Raw genomic sequence first — 20,902 nt, 5'->3', positions numbered from 1 at the left:
CACTTGAGGAGTGGGATTTAAAATCTTTACAGTTTAGTAACACCAATTTGAAAACACTTTGGTAAACATAAACACTTCACACATCATCCCCCAAGTCTCAGTGGATTCACCTCACATTCACAGTGGGCTTCCTAGTCTTTTACAGTCCATTTTTCTCTTTACTGAAAACAATACTGAGAATTAGTCATTTCTGCAGAATACAGCCCTTCACGTACACCAGATGCCTAATGTTGCATGGTGTGAAGAAAAAAACCTAATGTCTACTCAAATTACTGTATTTATCACCAAAAACTGTCAGCATTTTGCAGCTTTTGTAAATGTTTTCTTCAGAATACTTGAATGGTTTTTAATGTTAAGATCTTAATATTGCTTGTCAAAATGCAATACCAGCTTCTAGAAGAGCTAGCAGCTAATTAGCTCAGTTAGTAGCAGCTTGAGATACCACCCAAACAATGACCAAAATTAATGCTTTTTAACAAGGGAGTAAAAAAAACAGGAAAAAAACCCTCAAAGCTTTAGAACTGAGAAAGAGCATTTCCTCATGTTTTTCAAAGCTTTCCCTTTCAATTCCATTGAATCTGTTCCTAAAAATAAGTATTTTTAAGGGTTTTGGTGTTACATCTTTTTGAACAGTTCTTACAGCAGTTCTATAAAAGTCCTGCCTGGCTAGTGAGGTACGTGCAAAACAGACAAGCAGAACTTCTGCCCCTTCGTCCTTCTCTGGGAGCAGCACAAATCAAAAATGAACAGTGAGCAGTGCTGAGGTCAAGTAATTCACTGGGATGAAATTATACAACTCTTGGAGAGGATGTTCAACCAATCACTGCAGAATCTAAGGAAGTAATTAGGAAGCTTGCCTTTTTTTCTTTCAGTATAAAAGGGTAACAGCTGAGCCCAGTTCTACCTTCACTCCTTTTGTTTACTTACAGAGGTGTTTCATTAACTGACTTGTTACAATTAGAGCAGCCTCGTGTTATTGATGAGTGGTTGGAAATAAAGGTACTTGCCTATAGCCACACATTACACATAAGGGCAGAAAAATGACACAGTAACAGGCAAATGCCGTAAATCTTAAATTATTCATAACCTATTCAATACAAAATAAACTGGTCCTAGAAAATTACTTCTAATAAGAAAGGAATTAAATTTTTAAGTTATCCCCACAAATTATTTAGTTCTTCTACAAACCCAGTATTTAGCAGTTGCAAATAATTAAGATGTGAAAGACAAAGTAAGTGTTTAATCAGTTCCTAATTAGATACATGTGCCAGATACCACAAAGGATGGCACTACTTTAGCAAAGAAAAAACAAATGTTCAACACACTGAAGTAAACAAGAACAGCATTTAACATCAATAATTTCAAACAATCATTGATTATCTCAAGCCGTTTTTTGTAAACTTGCAAGAGGCATTTTGGATTTTGAAGTTAATTGTAATCTAGAAATAATCTAATTGTAAAACCTAACCAGCAGTGCAGCTGTGTACTTCCAGTCTCGTTATTTCCACAAGCCTATTTTTGCTCTTATTCTCATTTAGAGCATTAAGACTCTAAAAACTATTTTGATGGGATTACACAGAATACAGCTGCTACTTTCACAACCTGAGCTCTCCTGACAACAAAAATGCTTTTACCACAAAAACAGAAAAAAGGGGCAATCTTTAGTACAACAGTAACAGTCACAGACGCCGACAAACTCAGTTATCACCATAAACGTCACTGGGGCTCTCTTTGGGAAAGCTGCAGTTGAAAAAACGATAATAATTAGGCTTAATATAGTTCTACGCCAAATTATGGCAGCTGTACATGCTACAACAAAGAACATTTTTAAGTATCAAGTATGCAATTTAAGTACAACCAAACTCCAAAATATTTCTGATTCACAGCAAGTTACTGAGAACACTGAATATACCCCAGAGCTGCTCTTACCTTTCCTGGCAGCATCTGTTCTCCGTCTTGCTGGCGACACCAGATCCTTTACAATCTGTAGCACTTGAATCATTGCTCGTTAGCAAGATCAAAGGAACAAGGTGCTCCTCTAAAATTCCAACAGGTTTCATTACTACACCTTATTACATTGCTGTCTTCAGTATGCTCAAGCAAAACTGATGCAGGAAGAACTCATCTACCTTCACAGGAAGATTTCTGCCTGATGACTCTACAGGCTGAGGTGATGGATTTAAAGTGACTTCAGCACAAGGAGGCAAAAAAACACAAGCAGTCCTAAATGTATTTCTGCAGAACATTTTAGAGTTATTTACTGCAGAGAACGCATACCGATTTCTCTAAATAAAGTTTAAAGGAAATGTTCACAAAGTAGCTAAAGAAAAAAAATTCCCCTTGAAATGACTGCTGACAGATGCAGCATGCTCCCCTCGGCTCAGTAACTAAGAAGTGTGGCTTGCATCCTCTTTTCAAGTCGGTTTCAATTCATGAAATTTCACATAATGCTTAAAGAAAGACTCCGGTGCAGTGCAGAGCCAGCGTCAGACCCACCGACAGAACTAAAATTAAACCCACCCTGCAAAAACTCCATCAGGCACAAGCAAGCTCCTGCTAAAGACAGTCACTGGGTTCCTTTCCCCCCCCTCGAACAGAAACCTCTGACACCCTTGTACGTGACAGGAATTCTCACACACTGGGAGGCACGCCGAAAATCCTGGGAGTATTTCAGGCATTCTCTCACCCACCACCAGAGGCCCAGAGAACTATTTCAGCAAAGGTATTGTCATTACTTCTGTCAGGTAATTTTAGGCAGACAGATTGCTTTATGTGCCCTGCAAAATTTTTAATGGTATTTGGAAAATGTACAAAGGCCCTTCAAAAGTGCCTTTTGTCAAAGCCTCTGCAGAGCTAACCCCCAAAAAAATAAACATGAGGAATCATGTTTTATGTGATCACTTTAAATAACTGTCAGGCCTGAAGAGGCTCAGTGAACACTTCAGAAAACCAAATTCCTACACAGCCCTGCGAGGCCTTGCACACACCAAGATCAATTTAGGAAGCCAACTACATGTTCTGAAAACCATAACATTAAAACAAACCACAGGCCACATGTTCCGGCCTTTAGACCTTCTGTTCCCATTGCTTAAGTGCTAGATTGGGAGGGGGGGAAGAGGTCATCTCTTTCCATTCTTCCATTTCCAGCTGCTCATCACAAGCATTTCAGATTTTAAGGTTAACTGGCATATTTATCCACATCCATGTCAGTCTCTTGACTCACACAGAGCACAGGAAAGACAAACTATGTCTGTTATGTCAGTCTCATTCACAGCCTGCCCATTAATCTCTGCCAGAAGGAAGAGCAACTCAAAGTTCTATCATAGTTGGTTAGGCAAAACAAAGACAAGTAAAATTCTTCTCCCTGCCAAGCTGTCCAATTTCTTCTCCCATTCTGCAAACATTCAAGCGTCCACCCAAGAGGAAGCTTGTAGACACACTGTGCAACTATGACTGACCCCTCCCTGAAAAAGGATTCTTCAAAATGCTACAGACAGAATCCTCAACTTTTCTATATTAAGAGTAATTTCTAACTCCTGGACCTAAAGTTAAATTCCAGGTTTAAGACCAATAACTTTATACCTAGAGAGGTTTGGAGACGATTACTACAAGCAGCCCCTTCCAGAACAACTATAATTTCAGAACATTTAAATAAGATGTAAAATGCAGGGTTGTGCAGTAAGGTTTACCTGGAGGTCCGTTATTTAATAATCCAGTGCTCAAAACTGCTGTTGGAAGAACTTTTTCCGTGATTATCTTACCATGATGTGTTTGTTCTTTATTTAGTTGGGTAATCAAACAACTTTCAAGTCAGAGGTATAAAACTAAAGGAGTATCATTACTTGCAACTATACTACATTGCAAATTTTCTCTAAAAAACTGACTTCTAAAATCATGGTGAACAAAACACAACTACTACAGAACTACTAAACTTTCAATGGTCCTTATATAAACATATTATGGGCAGGAGGAAAAAGGAAGGAAAAAAAAGAGAGTAAGGTTGAATAACATATTCACTAATGACATCCACTTGGCCTTCCAAAGCAAGAATATACCTTGCAGATCCTACAACAGATTTTTAAATGAACTTGATTATCTAATTTCTACAGCAACATTCTCAAGTGCTGGAACAAAGAGAGGATGGTGGACTGACAAAGATTAACAGTTGAGCAGAGGCAGCAAAGAAGAAAGGACTAGAAGGCATGACTTGTACTTACTTTTGTCAAAAATTATTTTAAAATTAAGAAATTAAGCACTTCAGTACCTATTCCCTACTGCAAAAAGGAAGTCATTCCTTTTTCTTCCCAACTGTCCCTTATCCTGCTGGTACAGGTCCCTGTCCTCCCTTTTAAAGAGAGACACAGAAGAACTTCAGGATGGAAAGTCATTTTCACCCACACCTGCCTTCCTCAACATGAAACAGTTTCCAAAGTTGGTATGCACAGTAGTTTCCCCTCTCTTCTTTGTTGTGACAATTGGCATGTAGAAAAAAAAAACTGAAAAAACAAGTAAAGCCTTAAAATTAATTCAGGAAAATGTAAACAAAATTCCACATGGAATGTAAAGAAAATGGTGCAAGTCTGAAGCAGGCATGATAAACAAGAAATTTCAACAAATCACTGAAACCTTGAAGAATTAACAATAAGCTTGGTGGCTGCTATTTGTCTTTCCTCAAATCAATTCATACACCCAGACAGTAACACTAAACGTGCTTTAGGATAGAGGCAATACCAAAAAGACTTCTAGAAATAAACCACACTAACTAGTTAAGTTGTGTAATTTCATATCTTATTCATGAGTCAGAACTTGGTTATAGTTCACTCTTATCTTTGACTGATACTGAACCAACTGATACTTCCATACAATCTGTCTCTGCAACTGCCACCTCTCAGACCACACATCCTGACACAACACCCACTGTGGGCAAGGATACACCAGATGGAAGTTCACTGCAATTCTGACACAGATACACAAGGTGAACCACAAAGAAACCATGTCATAAATTTAGTGTAACAATTTGAGAAGATTCTGTTTGAGGAAAAAAAAAAGTAATGCTACATATTCAATGCATACAACATGGATCTCTGCCAAGCATTTTTCCTCTTCAACAGCAAGCTTGCTAAGCAATATGTGCTTGATGATGTTCTTGGATTTTGCTTTTCTTCCTTGACTTCAAAATTGTAGGGAATACAGAAATCATGCACATGTTATCAACCTGATGAAATACACTGGTATTGGAAGGAGCAGTTAACAGGATGGGATGGATCACTGTGTACAGCCCTTGATCTCTCCTAAGCATAATAAAAAAATGACCTGCATCCTGGTTAGTCAGCTATCATAATTCAGAATAAAAATGCTTCTGTTAACATAATTATAATTAACTGATCTTTGGAAGCAGTTCTTTTTCATGAACCATATTGCCAGGAGATAACACATTTACAGCACAAATGATGCTGCAGAAGGATGGCTCAGTGGGTATTTGTCAAAGGTATTTGACAGGAGGTGGGGAAGATCAGAATTTAAGTCTGAGGAAGACTTAATATTTTCTCTTTCACTCTCTTCTTCTAATCTGTAATGTTTATACATTCACAGCATTCTGTCTAGGCTATTAAAAAACCATCAAGAACCCTCGGGGTTTTCCCAGGCAGCACTGCAGCTACCCCAAAAAGCGCCTGCTTGTTGCGTCCTCATTTACAGAAAGATTTACAAGCTACTAACAGAAAAAAACCCCAACCCACTGCAATGGCTTGAGGGCTTTCATTCATAGGAACAATAGCCCCACACACATTTGAGCTGAAATATAGTTACTGTCACTGTTCTTTTTCCATCTCATACCAACCTGAACTGTCCAGAATTCCGCACACAGATTATTGCCCACATCTCTGCAGAAACCTGTGCAGGTCTGGCTTCATTACTCTACCCTGTGTTCCCCATAGCCAGAACCATGTCCTTTTCCCTATCTGCTAGACTCCACACGTGGTTAAGATGCCAAGCTTTCAGGCCTGACACCCCAGGGAATGGAGAGCCCACAACAAAATGGCCAGGAAGGTCCCAGCCCAGGGCAGTGCTGTCACTAATGTTTCAATGGGAGCAGGATCAAGCCGTAAGTCCTCTAGAAAGCAAATAAATACACGAAACACTTCTTCTGGTGTCTCCAGTTCTGCGATAGAGCAAAGACATTAGAGGAAGAAGAAAAGGATTCACAAAAGAGCAGGGTGCGTTTGCACTTTGGACCCTCCTTTCTAGGCTGTAACACCCGGAAGGTGTTCCGGCACGGTAGGAGTCAGCAGGGCTGTCCCAGCCGGGCTGTCTGTAACGGGCTGTAAAAACTCCAGTGCCATCCAAAGGGAGGGCAGCTGCTCTTAATGACTCATTGGAATGTTTGCTTTAAAAGCTGCAGTTTCAGAAATCACACATGGCACAACTGCTTCATCGTCCCTCCCATCTTAGCAAAGGGGCTCAGAAAATGAAGATGACTTTCCCATCAGGATTAACTACCTCACATGCAGGACAAAAGTTTTCAAGAATAGACAAAAGGATTAAGGAGATACACATCAAGCATATTAGCTGGGAAAAGATTCTTTAAATATCGAATAGAAGGAAGAGTATATTATAAGAACATTTATATAGTCCCTTACAAAAAAACCAGCTTATTTTTTGCAAAAACAATAAATTCAGATAAAGTCTATCCAGTAGCTAAGGCAAATACCTCAACTATCCACAGAAACATTGTTTTATAATACTCTAACTTTTCCTGTCACAACAGGTCTTCAAATTATTTTCTGAAAACAATTAGGTATTGAGCTCTAAGACAGGCAATATATCATAATACAAATTATTACTACAGCTGCTATAAAGTAGGTTATCTATTGTTTCTCACTAATATTTTGAATTAATTTTCCAATCTCTGAACTGAAGCCTACAGTTTTCATTAAGTTTTAAATAATCTATTGTAGTTGGAAGAGACTTCTAGAGTTCCAGATCAATAATTAACTGTCCCCATAAATCTCTGAAACTTTAAATTCTTAATCTTCATTATTTTCTACAGATCATTCATTGAAGCACGAAAGAGGCAAAAAAAAAAAAAAGAAAATCTAAAAATTCTCAACAACTCTTAACAATTCCTATGTGAAATTGTGATAGCCTCTCTTGTAAAAATGTTTGCACCAGTGATACAACTCCATTTATTGTTCAGGGGTTCATTTTTCAAAAATAACTGCTTTTGGCTATGCATTTTGCAAAGCATCCATAAAAATAAATAAACATCCTCACCATCTTCTCAATGGTCCTTCAGAGTCAGTAACTGCTTAATCCAACAGAATTTGCATCCACTTAGGAATATTTTTTTCTTCATTTCTAGCAGGTTTGCTACCAATTTTAAAGCATGAAACTATGGCTGCAGTTTTTAAAAGAAACTGATGCAGATTTATGAGCTTTATTTAGAAGGCATCTTCTTGGGAGCAGAAAGTAGCTTGATCTAAAGGCTGGAAAAGTAAAGTTTTATTTTTGAAGTCTGTTTTTCTTTACACTTTAAACATACAAGAAAGCTGTTCATTAAATTCAGATGATGGAAAACTTCAATAAATGGTCAATGAAATTAATTCTACCTATTCCAGGAAAAAAAACCTATAAACCCAAAATAGAAAAACAAATTCTGTAACTGGGAAATAGAGAAGACAGAAAAACACAGGGCCACATTCTACAGACCTTACTGCACACAGTGAAGGAAAACTACACATTGCACAATCCCATCCCTGCTCAATTGCTCTCAGTTACCCTTCTTGCATCAGTTTTCATCCCCTCAGCTCTTGCTACAACACATTCTGCAAGCAGATCTAGACTGTAACAAGATAGACAGCAAGTTTCCCAGAGAGCCACAATGAAGGCAAGGGAACTGCCCATGTAGATCACTTTTATCACCCTGATAACAGACACCAGACACTAATGGAGATCAGTATCAGAAATTTGTGTTCACATAAGTCTTGATGCACTCTCCCCCCCCCACCAAAAAAAAAATCTACAAAAAGGAAAAAAGCATGTATAGATGTACAATTTGGTTTTTTCTTCCCAATAAATGTGTTTTATACCTGTCACCTCCATGAGAAAAGTAAGGGTACTGCTTTGTCTTTGCTCACATATTTTCTGTAGAACTGTACCACCAGATTTAGACATACAAGTGCATCTAAACTACACAGCTTAGCAACAGTTCAAAGGGTTCCAGAAGCTCTTAGATATTTAACCCATAAAGATGTGGCAAAAGGAATAGCTCAGGCTGCAGTGCAGAATTCCTTACATACAGAGGAACAGACTCATGTCTTTTGGGTCTATGTGATTAGGATTGTGTTAAGCAAGCTACAAAGTGTTATGAAAATGAGTAAGAATAGAATCACAGATTCTTATTATGAATCTTCAAAGTAATTCCATTGCTTTCTCCTCCCCCTCACACCATGCCCTTCAAAGGCCAAATGGTCACTTAAGGCTCATGAACCAGTCAAGAAAGCACCAACAAAGCATATGGAATTCCACCACCAACCAAAAAAGGTTGTAGCTAAGTAGTCAATTTCAAATAATTGATAAAATAAGGTTTGGTCGGGTTTTTTTAAACAGGAGGAAGAAAGAGGATGGTAGTACAAGATCTCATCTCAGTGAATGCACACACCCCACAGAATTTCTTCGTCTTCCTCATATTAGATGACAAGTTTTCATACAGCTTTAGGTACAAATGAAGATTTTTCTGCAAAAAAAAAGTTCCATACTAGAAGTCTCAAAAAGAAATCAGACATTAATGAAGTTGCAATTACATAACAAAAACTACTTTAAATATATATTCATCAACAATATGCAGGATTTCCTGCACTTGCAGCATTTCAAACAGAATATGCAGCAATTTTACACTGCCTGGATTTGGGTCATGGCTGTAGTGCTAATCAACTAATTTATCTTAAGATAAAGGATATTATTAAATGTTCTGTCAAACCTAAGCACACAGAAAGAAGCCACACTAGTCATTAAAGACTTTTTTTCAGATTTGCAATATTAAACAAAAATCAAAACTATTACTATCCTACATGTGCTAATACTGAAGTCAAAGTACATTCATTAGTTTAATCAGGCAAAGACTGATAAAAGTGAATGTGTGTTCAATTCAAAGAAAGAAGAAAAATAAAAACTTTGCTTTTAATTTAAATCCTTACTTGGCTTCCTTTTGAAGAGGATATAAATGGGACTAATAATCTTGTACCTCCCTGAGGCAAAGAAAAACTAGAAAATTTTATGCACTGCTATTTGTTAGTGTGATTAAATCCTTCACTGCATGTATACTTCTACACTGATATTTAATCTAAGTAATAAAATGCAGCTGTACAGAGGCACCAGGAAGAACATCAAACCTTATTAGTCCACTGCAAAAAATACACACTACTTTTACTAAGCCCATGTATTTGCAGGCATAGTTTGTGCAGCAAAGAGTAAGTGGTGTGGCTTTCTGTCACTGCAAGAAAAATCAACACTTTTAAAACAAGTTCTTGAATACTCTGTAATAGGCTAATCTAACACTAAGGTAGCATCTAATCCCACAAATGCAGCCTGCCTTAGTAATGAAAAAACTATTATGAAGAGACACATTCAAAGGAAGAACAAATTCAACATTTCGAAAGTAGCCAATGGACATTAACCCAAAGGTCCCACAGAGCAGAAGGGACCCACCCTCCTTTAAAAGGAAGCGTACCTGGGTCTGTTTGCTTCATGCAATTGTGTTCTAATGGGAAACACCATTAGCTGTTCACTTTTAGACTTCTGCCTCCTGCTCTCCTTCTACATTCACTCAGAAAATGCAGTCTTTCAAAGCAGATTTTAAATAACGTACTTTAAAAATTCAAGCTTAGCACTTGAACACGACAATCATGTTAACTGTGACTACTTAAGGTTAATGCTAGAGCTGTATTTGAGATGTTTTCTGACTAAGTGGCTGGTTGTGGCTACCTTTATCTCTGTTTTGCCTCTGTTCTTACAACTGGATTTATTTAGTGCAAATTTGTAACAAGCAGGTCCCACTTCCTTCATATGCAATCCTATTTCCCATAAAAACATACACGTTTCCACTATTGAAGAGTTCTCCTATTTCCTCATCAATGAAAAAATGGTGGAAACACCTGGGCATCTGAGACTTCTTTTGTCAGCTTCACTTTAAGACAATCACTTTATCCAAATGAAGAATGCCTTACCTACTTATTCCATGAGCAAGAACAGAGGAACCTATGAACATTGTACCAGTTTTGGCAGATGGAAAACTGTAGTGTATTAACTGTTCTCTATGTTCTCTGTAGCTGTAGAGAATTTAAAATCATGCAACGTTTCAGCCAACAACTGCCGTGGTCCAGAGAAGAAGGGTCATCACTCTACCCAGTATTACATTCAGGCACTGTAGCCCAGCATTTTAACTCCCACTGGCACTACACCAATGCTAAAGGAACAGAAGTAGTGCCATCATCCCCCCCTTGCAGTGGATTTATCCTTGAACTTGACCAGTTAAGTGTCACATAATGACACCCAGGTAACCTGGCCTTGCTAAATCATCCTGTAAGTCCAGTGAATGTACAGTGTTAAACAAAAATACAGATTGTGTTAGTTCTCCTAAATGGATGTTCCACTTAATGATTGATTGCATTAAGAAGAGGGGAAAAAACCACTCAAGAGCCTTATAGTGAGTTTCACATAAATATTATTTCTTTCAATTTGTGTTAATGCATGAGGAATAAATAAATATTGAAATGTCACTAAAAGTGACTCATTAGCCTTTGCTCTAAAAAGAAAACTTTCCTACTACATACTTAAAGCAATACCTACAAATATTTTTGTCACTGCTTCTGACATAGGAAAGGGGGGGGGGCGCAGGGGAGGAAGAGGAAATAAAAAGCAGAATTGTCACTTTTCAATTTGTGCCTCATCTTTTTACATCTAGCAATAGACCAGCTTTCTTTTCTCCTGTCCTCCAAGACCAACCCTGACATCCTTCAAACATTCTTACAGTAATTTGCTGCAACTGGGGAGGAGAGGAAGCTAAAAGCTGGTCTATTTTGCAACCAAATATAAAATAATATGAACTGTAACTGCTCTGAAGCTCACAAGGCAAGCAGGGTCTGTCAAACAGCCTGAACACAAGCACAGCTGTAGCACAGCATCATTTCAAGAACTCAGACCTGCAGCCCTCAAGTGTCACCTCCAAACCTAAATTTGGGGGAGTGCAGGGAAGGAAGGTTATGCCATTGTACTGTTGGTACAACTTGGACACAGTAGCATCACAAAATAAAACTCCTCGTATAATGCTGTACAAAAGTCTACTAAAAAAAAAGAAAAAAGAGAAGTAAAAAGCTTTATGTTGAACCCAAGAGAACATTCTGGTGAGAGACTTACTTCCCTATGTCCCTAAAAATTCTGGCAAGTCTGACTTGGGCTCAAAAGAGCTCTGAGTAAGGCTTTCAGCACTCCACCACAGAATTAGGCAGGTTTTCAAAGAGCTTTTCAAGGCTAAAACAGAAAGACCACATTCAAGAATCCTCTCCTATGGCAAACCAAAGTGCTTTATTAAAACAAAGTGCCCTTTTACATTAGTGATCTGTTAGATTAATGACTGCCCTGGCCAAAAGCACTGAGGTTCTACAGCGTGTTGGTATGCCTTCCGTTCTGGAGACCATTATTTTACACAAAATAAAACTGGGAAACAAAGGAAGAAAAATAAAGAAAACAACATATCACACCAAATTCCCAAACCAGAAGAACTTGGGAGTACTACACAGCTTTGTGCTTGCTTCAGAAATTTTGAGCAGGATACGTCCAGGTTTACCAACAGCCTTGAAAAAATTCCAGTGCTATCTTGCCAGTCCCCCGCATAATTTTAGGAATTAAAGTATCTTAATTATAGGGGAGAGGGTCCTTTGCAATGAGAGCTAACACAAGCCTTGAAATCAGCTGATTGATAGGGTATCACCTAAGTGCAGCTGCTTTGTTACCACAAACATCTGCAACCATCCTTGTAAACAGTGAAAGGATAACAGGCTGGATAGTTTAAGTAAAGAAAAGATCATAAACTTAAACAAATATGGAGCCAATAATCTTGCTGACATTATTTGCATAACCCCACTTCTGGCAACAACCCCAAATATTTTCCAACTGTGTTACAAAACAAAGAAGTTGTTTCCTATCAGAAGTTGGGTAAAGCATGTCAGAATAGTTTTTCTAGAAACCCAGTCAATTTAGCTTAAAATAACCACGCATCTTCTAAATCAGATGTTTTGTTTCTTGAATATAAACATGAATAACAACATAAAATGAGACTACAGCTCAATTATTTTTCTTATCTGTGATAAAGTTACACCAATGAGCAGCAGTGCTCCACTTTTCCTCTGCAGTGGTGCATATTATTGAATCATTTGTATGGAAAGTGAGAATCAACGTTACTCACGACAGGCAAGGAAAGTCCTGTGAACACCTCACCTAACACTGCTGTTGGGAAAGTTCTTCTTGTAGTCCATTTCTAATCCTTCCTCTGATTCAGCTGTTTTGTGAATTCTTTGATTCAACAGGAAATAACACCACCATTAGGGAGCTTAAAGCTGCAGCCTCTCTAAGTCCTCCTGCAGTAACTGCAACATTGTTCTGTGACTACTCAGCGCCTTATGCAGAGAAGGGGGTGCCCACCCAAACATCTACATTTGTAAGTGTTGCTTTTCATCTCTGTTTTAGTTGGGAATTTCTGCATCCTTCCCTGTTTGCAATGTACTTGAATACCACCCTCAACTTATCAGAGGATGAATAGGATCCCAGAAATATGAATTGCTTACATAGTGGCAGATACTTGATACTCACTCCAGAGAACAAGGTTACAGTGTTCTTGTGCTACTCACTCCTTCTGCTGCAGGAGCACCAAAGACCCACGATAAAGGCATCATTGTGCAATGTTCTAATAAGGGAGCACAGAGAGAGGCCCAAAGACTAAGGTTTAAATAAAAAACTATGGAATGGGAGAATATTATCATGCCAAAGGCATGTACTCCTGTGTATGCCAATTAGTCATAATAATTCAGCACTCCTTACTGGCCATCAATCAAAACACTGAGGCAGACAAATGTTAAAAGATGACTCTCTTTTATTTATAAACACATAAATAAAAGAATTTTTAATATATTTTATGTAGATATATAATTTATAATATAAAGAGAAAATAATTACATAAAATATATATCACAAACAAAACATGTAATGCATGTTTAAATATACATAAATTATTATCATAACCATCTTTCTATCATCCTTGTTGTTCTGGACACACACAGCTAGCATATCATAAAGTAAATAATCCAACCTTAATTTCCAGTACAAACGTGGCAGAATAAACGTGAAGTGCCTAAAAAGGACACATTTGGGAAACTGTGTGTGTATACAAAAAGACTGGAATTCCAACAACATTAATGATAGCAATTTTCCTGCCACAGTTCTCCTGTCAGCTCAAAATTAACAATAGTTTCTGGCCAGTGCCAACATCTTGGTCTACAAACAGAAATTACATCTCTTTAAAAGTAGGTGTCATGTTGCACTAACTTATTTAGAGAAGCCACATCAACCTGCCAGGAAAAAGCCCAAATGAAAGAACATAGATTTGAAGTTCCCTTTATGGAAAAATAAATTTAAAAATAACACCTTTTAAAAAACGTTCAGTAAATGTATCTGAAATGTATGCAAAGAATTTTACAAATTTAGCTCTACTATACATTAACTAATTTAAACAGTAAATATTATACAATACCTCTTTGTTAGCAAGGCCCTATAAAAAGGGACACTACTGAACTTGACTCTAAAACCTGCAAACACAGCTTCTGGATGTGATTAATGTATTTTTTGGTAAATGCAACCTCCTGCAAAGATGCAGCTTTACTTCTGACTATAAAAATTGAAGACTTACTTCATTCAAGTAAATACATGACAGAATAAAATTCAAAAACTGCTTATCTGCCTCTTTGATCAAAAAATAAATTTTAAGTGCACGGGAAGCAACAACTTACCAGCCCTAAATATCCTAAAAAGTGACCAAAAATAAAGGAAGGATTAGAAAACAAATTTGAAAATTAATTTAAAATCTGTTTAAATACAGATGAATTTCAAGAACCTTTCATTTGTGTTCTGATATATTTAAATAGCTGTACTATGAGCAAAAAAAAAAAATCCACAGGGTCTGAGAAGCTGCATCATTACGTCAATTGAATAAATAAGAAATCCGACATAATAAAATGTGAATATTAAAACAACAAGTAAGTTTCTACTAACATGCCTGCATTTCCCCCATGTGATGCATCAGTTCTGTGCAAAGTATTTGGGTTTAGATTTTATTGCTATTCATGCACCCTGTGTATTCAGAGGAGCAGTTTAATTACAGTATTGGTGAGAAACTGGGTCATCCAAGATCTGATTAGTCCTCTGGAGATGCCTCTCCTTGCTTAGCGTAGAGGAAGCCCAAGATTACTACATTCCTGAACAACTTAAGCTATAGTTCCATACACACTTCCAGCAAGGGAAAAACAGCATTTACCAGAGTCTCACCCACGGATCACTGACCCCCACCCTTGCACTGCTCTCCCTGCATGGCAGCAGTGCACCCATGGACACAGCTACCTAGGCAAGAGCTTAGGGACCCCACCTAATTCCAATCAGCCCCATGAATGCTCCTGTAGCAAGGAAGAATGCAGGAATTCAGGCAGGCAAAGGACACCGCCCCCATTACCGGCATGGGCAACATTTTAAAGAGGTCATGAAGTTTTAAGACCCTGAGTTCAGCCTTGGCTCCTACAGCCCAGATCTTTCTAATGAGACTTCATTCAAAACTTCCTTGTCGAACCATACAAGTTTCTGTAACCCATTAATTCTAACCTCTGAATCTGTATTTTGAGTCAGAAAATTATCTCCAGCTCAGTTGCTGACAGTCTCACCCTGTACAAGCTGCACTACATAAAGAAGAGATAGAGCAGCAAAGGGGCAGTACCCCAAGAAAACAGATCTGAAAAGTTAAGAAAACACAGAGGAGGAACAGTGAAACAAGACTGAGTGGCAAGTTCTACTACAAGATTCCAGAGCCAAACAACAACATGTATTTTTCATGTTTCAACATCCCACTATAAAAAAAGTTAATAGTGTACTACTACTGATCCAAATTCTCATCTGTCACTACAGTTACAGTGGTAAATTCCCTTGACAGCTTCAATAAAAAAGGAGAAAACATTAAATAAATACTGATATTATCAATGAAGCAATTTTTAGGGGGTCACTAATATACAGTAGTTTTACTATTTAAGAGTCTTGTGGGTTTTCTTCTTTTTCACACAGCTGAGTTGCAGGGGGGTTACTATTATTTATCTGTTAAAAATTTTTATGAACATATCAGAAGTCTTCAAAGCAACCTTTTTCAAATATGTATTATGGCTCTTTATCCCCTGTATTCTACAATTCTTTATTATTCAGAGCTTCAGTTTTTCATAGAGAATTACTACTTCAAGTTTCAGGAAAGATAACCCAGGAGACACAATAGCTTCTTCTCTATTTCTCAAGTCACAGTATTTATAAGGATTAGAAGACAATTGTGCTGTGAAATCACAACAACAATTGTGAAAACACTTCACAAACTGTAGCTTCAAACTTGCATTTTATGAATGGCTTTCAGGGTTCATGATTCAAAAATAAAACAAAAACTTAGCGTGTAACATAATCTGACACCCTTTACCTACTCATTATTATACATTGTAGAAGTATTTTGGTTTACTTCTAAGCTTTCCTTCCCCAGCATGCAGTTGTCTCAGTGAACCAGAATCTAGACTTCTTCCTTTCTTTCCTTCAATCTCAGCTCACTGCAAAGAAGTGATGACTACAAAGCCTCTTAAACCAAATCATTCAGCTTTAAAATGATTTGCAACACTTCACCCACAACACATAAAGTGCACAGCCACCTACACTTCAGGTAAAACAAACAAAAAGTCTATTTCCCAGTATTTATGAACAGTTTGACTTGGTCCTCAGTTCACTACAGATTCCTTCTGACACACCAGGAGGGGAGATCAGGGTTGAGGGGGGAAAACTGAGCCAGCTTTAACTCACAGACTTTCCTTAGCACAGGAAGCTTTACAGATGCCTAGAACACTTTCCTCAGCTGCAAGCACAGAAATAATAATATGTAGAATGGTTTGGGTTGGAAGGGACCTTAAGATCATCCAGTTCCAACTCCCTGCCATGGGCAGGGACACCTTTCAATAGACCAGGTTGCTCCAAGCCCCATCCAACCTGGCCTTGAGGCAGTCACTACAGCACTGCATCTTTATCTGTTATGGCTGACCTTAACATTTGTTCTAATTCCCAAGTTCATGGTTCATGAACAGGGAAATCGACAGCCAAAAATATTTCTTTACATACACTACAAGAACACAGAAGGAAAGAAAAAAAAATCTATTTTTTTAGAAATCTCAAAGCCATAAGGTTCCTCTGTGAACACGAACTAGAAAGTCAGAGCTGTAATGAGAGGTCAAGGTATGTAACCAACCATCAAAGAGAAGCAGCCTTTAATCACACCATTGTGGGCTTGATTTGAACTGGTGAAGCAAAAACTTCCCCCATCATTACCAAGCCACACCAACCATTTGCAGAATGTAAGATTACATTGCACAGCATCTCTCAAAACACACAAAATGAGTTCCTACACTCAAGTCAAACAGAAAGCAAACCTGAATTGATGAGAGTGAAGCACAGAGAAGCAGGTGAGCTTCCAACTGCAGCCAGCATTACGTTTTTTGTGTGTATGAAACACAACAAAAGCAGAAAGACAAAGTCAGGGAAAAAATATTCTGTATTATAAGTTGGCACTGCATCTTATACATTTAAGGGGAAAAAAATTAAGATGTCAGCAGCTTGTTGCAATAGTGTGCACTAACATTTAGTTTCACTGCAGCAGTTCAAATGATTTCACTGTACTGACCTCTCCTCAAAGGAGAAAAGCACAGGAAAACTCCCAAAAATAAAGAGCTGAGTTTATAATATTAAGAACTTATCACGACACTATACATTTTCTGGCCACTAAATGTTAGTATCTGGAGAAAATGCAAATTAAACCAACTCTTTCTGTGGTGGGACATTCTAGGCAGGTTGCATCCACCAGGATTTCTCTGAAAAGTTATCTTTAAATACAAAACAAATCAATAATCAACTTCACTTAGCTACACTTAATACTATTACAAACCCTTTAAGGATATTACCTCAGTGTCCTGTAAGACACACAATCAAAAAGCACAATTTCAAATACAAATCTGTCTTACACTTATTTATGAAAACAGACATTTATAAAGCCATTCCACAGAAATAAAAGCCTCCGTTTTAACAGATTTTTTGTACTGGCCTACAACAAACTATCACCACGAACAGTGAACTCTGAAATTCTGTCAATGCTCTTCCCCAACACAGGGGAAGATCCAGTACAACAAGGTCCAAACCATGCACTTACACACCTGGTAACTATTTAAAAAGTTAAACAAAAAAAGTAGTTCTTTCATTCACTTTCAAAAAAAACCAAACCAAAACTGATCATTGGCTTAAAAATAAGCATGTGTGTGCTTCATAAGTATTAGGATATTAACAGACTTACTTCTACGAGCTATATCAATAAAATAATAAGCTTTATGTAACTGAATTTATATGGTAAACGACAAATATTATATGGTAAAAATTACTTAAGCTAGTGAATAAAGTTGGCAAAAAGCCCAAATAGATATGATCTGCCTGTGAATAAATTTAGGACCAATATTAGAAAACACATTTTTAATCATTTTAAGACTTAAGAGTCTAGCACAGCCCTTCACAAAGAGCAATGAAATATATATTGCATCAAGTACATCACAAGAAAATAATGAGTAGGATTTGATAATGTAGCCTGCACATAACAGCATTCTGGAGTTTTTACTGGCCTTCTGAAGGCTGAGATTACCTCATTTTAGATAGGTTTTTGGTTTGAATAATACTAGGTGATGCACAAGTTAGGAATACTAGAGACTCCCACCATTTTTAATACATCTAGCTATTCCAGGTGCCCACAGATTTTATGGATAAGCTCACACGTACAGAACTATGCAAATAAATGCAGCTTTGTAAGACATGATACATACCTTATTGACTGAGCTATTTAGAAAAGAGAAGCATAAAACTAAGGACTGTGCTTATAGTTCAAGTTTCTCTCAAGTAAACCATAAACTAAGAAATTCAACATCAGCCAAATATAAAACATCTAATCTTCTCTAAACCATATTTTTTTTTAAGTGGCACTTTGTGTTGTGCCCTTGAAGCCCATCACTTAGCACAGCCTTAAGCATCCACTCTACCACAGGAATGCAGCATCCTGCATTGAAGAACATCGTTTCTCACCACCACAAAAAGTACTGCCAAAACTTTGTCTTGCATTTGAATAAGGGTCTTCATTCTTCCTAATGAACAGCTGAGCCCTCCAGTCTGGAATCAGCTCAAAATCTGACCAAAACCAAGAGTGTTTTGCTCTGCCTGTAAAACCAACATCACCACAGCAGCATCCTGAAGTCACACCTAACAAAGCAACTATGAGTCAGTTATTTGTTATGTTTAAGACTCTACATAAAGTAATGACATCACATGAAAAACTCTGTAAAACAAATGAAGATTCATAAACAGTGTTTGACAAATCAGGATATTCCGGTATTTGAATAACTGCCTGGAAAATTGTCCTCTACGCAATACAGCGAATAGGTTTAAACATCAGAAAGTAAACAAGTGTGAGCAGCAATATGAAAGAACGTAGAGACACATCTGTATAAAAACTAAAATAGTTCTATCTACACTAGCATGAACCCTATAGTTCAGCAATTCTTTCAGTCCTTTTTTTGGTGTAATTTTTCCTCTGCGGCATTTAGCAAGCATGTCCTTCATCATTCTTTTTTATTTCCAGCTGTCAAGAACAATCATTTTTCATTTAGTTTGACAAGAAATTTAACCAACAATTTTCTTTACTCACTTCCTCCCAGAAACTCAAATGGTCTTATTTTACTAACACAGGATATAATTATCCTGCAAACAAGATGCTTTTTCTTCAGCACATTCAGTACAATTGTGTTGAAGTTGAGCTACATTATAAATACAGTTCCTGTGCAAATGAAGTTTTATCCTTATTTCTACATGAGGCAAGGCCAAGTAACATTGCTGACAAAAGGTGCATTAGGAAGTCTCACATTTGCAAAACTTATGAGACCTTTAAATACTCAAAAGAGCTCACTAAAAAGAGGTTATCTTACTCATCAGATATGACCTAAATCAAAACTTCCGGTGTCTTTCATCTGTTTTTTTCCACCGTAACAGATACTAAGTCACAGTTTTCTATGGCTCAGATCATTCCAATACATGCCAAAATTCCTTTGGGATCAAATCTCTATACTGGAATTTGAGTAAGATATTTATTTTTTTCCGATAAAATGAAGTCCATTCATTTTATGTTGGATTTTTACCAGTTATTTTAATTCACCAGGCAGTCACAAATTTTGGAGTTCTTAGCAAACCCAAGGCATTTTCCCCTCAGAGTTACATGTTTTATTTATACTGAATAAAACAAACATCAGCTTGTTACAGAACTCAACTTCTTGAAAATGAGACCAGACTACAAACAGAGAAGTCTTACAGAGCACACATCGATCGAAAGATTGCAGATTACAAATGGCATCTGCCAAATCTCAGTTTTATTCGCTTATTTTTACAGGACTGAAGACATAAAACTCAGTATGAATGTTTTTGAGGAAAAACCACCTCCCAAAACCTTCTACAGAAGTACAGTTCTTTTAAACTGCAAACTAAGGGGGGGAGAGGGGGGGCTTCTGAAAGAAAGATATCTACTTACTCATGACTGGAAACTTCTTTGTATATAATCCAAGACAGGTCTTGAAGCAAGGTATTTTGTTGGAGAAGGTTTCTCAGAGGTATACATGTCCTGAAGGTGGGAGAAAAATAAAAATACAAATAATTTTTTCAACTTCAAATCACTGGAATATATGTTCACATATAAACAGTCTTTCCTACTGTTTTTTCATCCTCTTTGTTAAAAAAAAGAAGGAACACAAAGATATGTTTGCTATGACTGAGGAGCTTTACTGCTTATGGATATATTTTGCAGTTTATTGACTCAAAATGTGCATCTTCTTCTAACGATCACATTATAAACTTGTGTGTTTATGTGCCACAAAAAATGTGCAATAAAAAATAATGTTTGTTATCTCTTGGGAACAGTTAAAAACTTAGTAAGTACAAGACTATAATATGGGTATAGTAACTGAAAATTCCAAAGTAGTATTTTCCTTCAGCAATCTCAGCTAGCAAGAGGATGCAGAAAAACACTCTTTGAAATGCAATTGAGATTACTAAACAAGCACAGGTTGGCATGGACATCCAACACTTCCTCCTCAGAAAAAAAACTTGAAAAAGTTACCCTTTCCAGCAACTATAAACCTACAGTTCCATCAGTTCCTCATAGATTTCAAAAAAGGATACCCAACTAGGGCAGATATGGATTCACTAACAATATGCCTGGCCCTCCCTAAAGACAAATACAGAGGACTTAATCTCCAACAATGACAGCACAGCAAGCACATTTTGAAAAATGTATTATATAATCTCCCTCCTGCTGCTAAAAGCAAGTTTATACAAGTCTGATAGAACAGTTAAGCAAAAGCAACTTCATCTCACAGCTGAGATGAAAAGAAGAAATCCAACATATCTACTAAGCTATGAACAGTTTTCATCTAATACCTGCACAAATAGAGACTATCTGTAAATTAAGGAATATTATGTGATAAATTTCCATTTTTCA

At 37.2% G+C, this 20,902-nt stretch overlaps 1 protein-coding gene across 2 annotated transcripts in view; it reads right to left on the bottom strand.

Moving 5' to 3' along the window:
• Positions 1-20,902, bottom strand: part of USP6NL (USP6 N-terminal like) — a 110,498-nt gene that overhangs the window by 87,264 nt on the left and 2,332 nt on the right. Inside the window, exon 2 of one of the 2 annotated variants that reach the window (XM_008638381.2) lies at positions 19,937-20,026. In XM_008638381.2, the coding sequence (XP_008636603.1) occupies positions 19,937-19,940 (4 nt within the window). In that variant the 5' untranslated portion in view covers positions 19,941-20,026. Of the gene's footprint in view, positions 1-1,929; positions 2,523-19,936; positions 20,027-20,902 lie in introns of those variants that run through there. The other variant, XM_017740389.1, reaches the window with a different exon arrangement.

This window comes from Corvus brachyrhynchos, unplaced genomic scaffold (assembly GCF_000691975.1).
Source record: "Corvus brachyrhynchos isolate BGI_N302 unplaced genomic scaffold, ASM69197v1 scaffold307, whole genome shotgun sequence".
NCBI classification, from domain to species: Eukaryota; Metazoa; Chordata; class Aves; order Passeriformes; family Corvidae; genus Corvus; species Corvus brachyrhynchos.
This window is presented reverse-complemented; position numbering and strand designations above follow the sequence as displayed.